This window comes from Curcuma longa, chromosome 3 (assembly GCF_044706935.1).
Source record: "Curcuma longa cultivar G26 ecotype Majalengka, Jawa Barat chromosome 3, ITB_CL_G26_1.1, whole genome shotgun sequence".
Classification (NCBI taxonomy): Eukaryota; Viridiplantae; Streptophyta; class Magnoliopsida; order Zingiberales; family Zingiberaceae; genus Curcuma; species Curcuma longa.
The window spans coordinates 21,552,798-21,558,023 of record NC_133863.1 but is presented as its reverse complement, the minus strand read 5'-3'; the positions used below and the strand labels follow the sequence as shown (position 1 = coordinate 21,558,023).

At 34.0% G+C, this 5,226-nt stretch overlaps 1 protein-coding gene across 1 annotated transcript; it reads left to right on the top strand.

The window, feature by feature from the left end:
- The first annotated feature begins 2,484 nt into the window (after positions 1-2,484).
- Positions 2,485-4,990, top strand: LOC141822698 (tobamovirus multiplication protein 3-like). Its single transcript, XM_074710033.1, has 4 exons — positions 2,485-2,584; positions 2,654-2,707; positions 2,793-2,870; positions 4,542-4,990. Exons 1-4 carry the CDS (start codon positions 2,531-2,533, stop codon positions 4,629-4,631), a joined length of 276 nt encoding a protein of 91 aa, XP_074566134.1. The 5' UTR covers positions 2,485-2,530; the 3' UTR covers positions 4,632-4,990.
- Positions 4,991-5,226: the final 236 nt, after the last annotated feature.

Genomic DNA, 5,226 nt, shown 5'->3' with positions numbered 1-5,226 from the left:
TCTAATATATACCCACGTGTCAACTTGATATTTTATATCCATAACTTATGGGATTAAGTCATCAGTTGACCTATATGTTAAGTCTCAACGCATTAATATTGCCCTTGTATATTAAAGCTTAACTAGAATAGTTAAAAATAGTGTTCTATATATATCTGCAGCCTATCAATTCCACCAATTGATATGTTGTAGATTAGAACTATCTTAGGACATTATTATATTTATTCATCTGACACAAATTTGAAGTAAATATAATATCTATTAGCTTTGTCTTGTATTAATAAAATATGATATAAAAGTTTCCTTGTCAATCATCTCATAATTGGCTCTAAGGGCTAACATTAACACTGTCATCAATTAATACCTTCTCTACACTAGCTTCCATCAATCTATAGACAAGATCCAAGGGACCTAAAGAGGGTTGTTACATAGATTAAAGAAGTTGCTTCCCAAAATGAGAAATAAAATAAAGTTGCACAAAATTAGGTCTTAATGCAAAAAATCAAAATTTACAAAAAGTACCTCTAATCAAGCCAAACTGTCATCCTAAAGGATGTATAGGTTAGCAGCCATGTTCAAATCCTCATCAACACCCTTAGAGGAGAGGAGGAGAAAGTCGTTGCAACCAACTACTTAATTATGGATTGTGATCCAACTAACAAAGTGCCTTATCGAGTGGTGGCAAAGTTGTTGGACAAACCTCAACGACAAGGGCATGAATTCCTACAAATGGGAGCTACAACAATGGCGACTTGTAATCAGAGAGGTGTAGGCGTGCTCTGACGACGACAACAAAGGTTGCCACATCAAGCAACAACGATGTTGGTTGAGAAGACAACAATGAAAATAACTTTATTGGTTGTAGTTGGGAGCATTGTAGGCTAGCCAAAGGAGAGATCACGGGAGAAAAGTTGAAGAGGAGAAAGAGATTTTGGCACACTCAACTTTAGGTGGCAATAGTTGGGCAACTAGGAGGTAGTGACCCAGTGACCGGGAGGCAACAACTGAGTGGCACTAACATATGACAATTGCAAGGTGGTGACAGTGGCAAGGAATAGTGGTAGGGCAAGGGCAACTCGATAAGAGAAAAGAAAAAAAACTAACATCAAAATGTGCACAGAGTGGGGAGAAAGAAAAGCCAGGTTCTTAATTGACAATTGTCAATTTGCAAGTTAATCCATAATTTTAAAAATTTACAAGTTGGTCCTAAAAATTTGGCTATTGTAACAATGCTCATCTCATACTAATGCATATACATAGAATCTTAGAGACGATCCCTAATGTAATCTTATAGTTATAGGAAAATCACCCATTTTACTCCAAATAGCCATCAACCTAGTAATTATATTGTTGCACATATCTTTTAGCACATTGATTTTATTACTCATTCTTTTCTCCTTTAAAATTATAACCGTAATTGTTTGGGGACTCCATCCTCAATTTCTCTTTGAAATTAGTAAAAAACATGTACATATAGCAAAGGACTGCATGGGCAATTCTTTCCCAAAGCACCACTCCTTGGGCCTCAAAGCGAGGAATGGCTCTAATTATTTCTTACATCTGATATTCATTTTCAAACCAATGCTACTTAGGAAAAAGGAAGATTTGGAATTGAGGAAGCTGAAGGGGTGAATGAGTGCTCGATCGTGAGTTGATCATGAGCCGTAAGAAAGATGAGCAGAGCATTTCTTCAGCCGGCCAGGCCAGGAGTAGGGTAGCGTGGTAAGATAGATAGACATCCAATCCTACAGCAGCTAATTGATAGGCCTGAGTCTTGGGCTGATCTCACACTTTAATCAAGCCCTTCTTTGATCCAATCAATCGATCAATCAAGAGGCTAATCTCTTTTGTAGTTGATCTTCCAGTAATAAAATCAAATTGATTTTCAGTCCTCTATACTTATAATACCCCACCTAGTGGAATAAGGCTTGGTGGTTGTTGTTGTATACTTATAACAATAATTGTCTAGAGACTCTATCCTCAAGTTCTTTGAAACTAGTGAAAAAAGCATGTACAAGGATATGTAGTTGATCTTCTAATAACAGAATCAAATCAATTTTAAAAAATATTTATTTTATTTCTTACTTTCCTCTTAACACCTTTTCTCAAGATTTATTGTAATTTAGTGCCATAATTTCCTCCATGAATTTGACATTTTTTTAAAATTTTCAAAAAATTGTTGAATTATACTCTAATCTTGAACTCTTCCAAACTTCAATGAGAACATCTGATGTAACATTCTTATGTAGCTTCATTTTAACCTCATTTGATCTAAAGTTATGAACAAGTTTTTTAAATTCTAATTGAATAAAATTCATGTTACTTTTTGTCTAGCTTATTTTTACTGGGAGGATAGTTGAAAAGAAATATTTGTGGCTAATACACTGGGTGTCATAACTGACAAAGTAACATGATTTCTATTGGCTCTGTATTTACTTTCTTTTGATGATTAGATTTTCTGTGGATCTGTGCGAAAGTTTTTTCCACATTGGAGATTTAAATTATTTAATTGACAATTAGGCTTTTCCTGATGTTGCAACACTTCCCTCTTGAATCAAGAGGAAGGAGGAAAAAATTACAGGAGGTATATCTATGATTGCATATATTTGAGCCTTTTTTTTTATATCATGTTGACGATCTATTGCTTTCATAGGTTGGTTATGTGGCAACTATATGTTTCCTTTGTTTTCTGGTGAGATGCATAATGGTAAGTAGGATATTGAAGTTCAATGCTTTTGTATTTGATTTCTTTTGAGTGAGAACTTTTAAGTAAATTGTTTTGTGATTTGCAGATGTGCTTGAATGCATATGACAAAGATGTGGACCTTGATGTTCTTGATCATCCTATTCTGAACCTTACATATTACCTGGTATGAACTTGTCTTCTTTACTTAGAATTAGTTTACTTGCTGTTATAGTAAATCACAAGGACATTATTAGTTTACTTGCCTTCTCATTGTTTTACATACACTTTTTATGTAAACAATACTAATTCTAAGTAACTGCATAATCACAGTTGGCCATTTCAGTTTATCATGTTGATGAAATTGACTTCAGTTGATGTGTTTGGCATATTTGGATATTCCAGTTTTATGATTTCGACAATTGTAGGTTTGCAAGTTCTTGTTTAATTGAGGTTAGGACCAAAAACTTTTAAGATTCTGGAAATTTTAGATAGAAACCATGTCTGAAAATAACTTTATTCACATTGTAATCATTCACTGCTGAAGGATCCATTTACCAGCATTTATTTCACGTGTCTTGGTTGAATTGACTTTTATATGAGTCGGATGCCAACTTACAGTTCAGAAAGGGTGCAGGTTTAGGTAAAATTATGGCTTCACCTCTTTGTTTTGGCCATAGTCTATATTACTCGGCTTCATTTCACAACCTTGGCCTGAAATGTGAATGTTTAGATTCTAAAGGGTTGGTTGTGTTGGTTGTCATGCAGCTTGTAACCTTCTAGGGAAAATTCTCACCATCGTATTATTCAGAATATACATATTTATATACATTGATCATCCATAAAATAAGCATGTAAATATACCATACAAGTAAGGTTGAGTATTCGGTTAAAATCGAATCGAAATCGAACTGAATCGATTTTTTTCGAACTAACTGAATCGATCGAATTTTCAAATAAAAATCGAACAAACCGAATCGATAAAATATCGATTAATTCAATCGAAAACCGAATTAACCAAAATAATCAATTTTTTTAAAGTATTATGGAAGATTTACCAATTAGTTAAGGATTTATAAATTCACTTATTTAAGAATTTATAAATTATTTTTTATTTTGATTAATTCGGTTTATTCAGTTTAATTGAATAAGGAATTTTAAAATAAAAAACGAACTGAATTAACTATTTTTTTTAGAAAAAAATTGAAATTCCAAAATAATCGAACTAAATTTTTAAATTCAGTGGGTTTAGTCTGTTTGTTCAGTTTAATCGAACTTTTGCTCACCCCTACGTACAATGGTAATTGACATAGAAGGAACAATATTTCCAAATATAAGGTAATAATATTATGGATCAAAGAATAATTGGAGATAAACTGGAAAGTAATAGATGCCAAGCCGCACAAATCTCTTTCCTTTAACACAACTTTATTTCAAGGTGAGTTGTAACCTCAAAATTTAGGTCTAAAGTAGGTTGTTGTTGGAGACCCCAAATCATCTAACATCCACAAACTTGATTTAATGTAGGATGTGCAGCAGAAGTTATTGTAACCTAGGGTAGACTAGCACCTCATTTTAGTTCTTAACCACAGAATTAGTGACATGAAGTTGCAATAAGCTACAACTAGGGGTAAGTTTATTCCTAATAACTAGGAAAATCACCATTTGGTCAAATTAGATTGTCAAACTGATCATTCAAGTGCTTGAAAGAATCTTTCTAGCAATTTGTTATTTTAATATTGGTGATTTTTTCCCCATGTTGGTTCTTCTTTCGTCTCTTTTCGGAACTATCTCATTCTCTAAGACTGTTGAGTTTAGCTACAATTTAATTTCTATATTTAATTTATTGGATTCGCAGCTTGTGGAAATTGTACCCTCATCCCTCGTCCTATTCATCCTAAGGAAGCTACCTCCCAAACGTGCTGCTCAACATCATCCCATTCATTAGCCAGTGTTAGTTGTTCTGTTGAAGAATTCACTTCATCCCTAGCATCACAAAAAGACTTCCAACAAAGAGGGAGAAAACAAAAAGCCTTAAAAAGGGTTCAATGTGGGATGGAGCTTGCAGACTGAATGGCTTACAAGTGTATCGCACGAGTGCGAAGGAGCCAGTAGATATGCAATAATTCTGTACAACACTCATCGGTTTGTGAAATTTAATGCATATGTTCGGACTTTCATGTCCAATATAGAATGGTTTATAAGTGTATCGCACGAGTGCGAAAGAGCCAGTAGATATGTGATGATTCTGTACAACACTCATCGGTTTGTGAAATTTAATGCATATGTTGGGACTTTCGTGTCCAATATAGATCAGTCATATTGGATGCATCTACTCGAGTTTTTAATAACATAATTCTTTAATTTTCTGCACGAAGAACGACTGAAGCACAAAAGGATTCAGCGTGTGTAATAAGATAATTTCTGCACTAAAAGTTGCATACCTGCGAGAAGTGAGAAGGGAGATATCTGCTGGGAATGACGATGAGAAGGGAAAGAATATGCTTGTGATCTACAATTATTTGTACCTTGAGGCTCTTTTG

Excerpts from the sequence above, each read along its gene's own strand:
- LOC141822698 (XM_074710033.1), top strand. The coding sequence starts at position 2,531 with ATGTTGCAACACTTCCCTCTTGAATCAAGAGGAAGGAGGAAAAAATTA. Across the intron at positions 2,708-2,792 it reads TTCTGGTGAGATGCATAATG|ATGTGCTTGAATGCATATGA; the intron begins GTAAGTAGGATA and ends TGTGATTTGCAG. Across the intron at positions 2,871-4,541 it reads TGAACCTTACATATTACCTG|CTTGTGGAAATTGTACCCTC; the intron begins GTATGAACTTGT and ends TTGGATTCGCAG.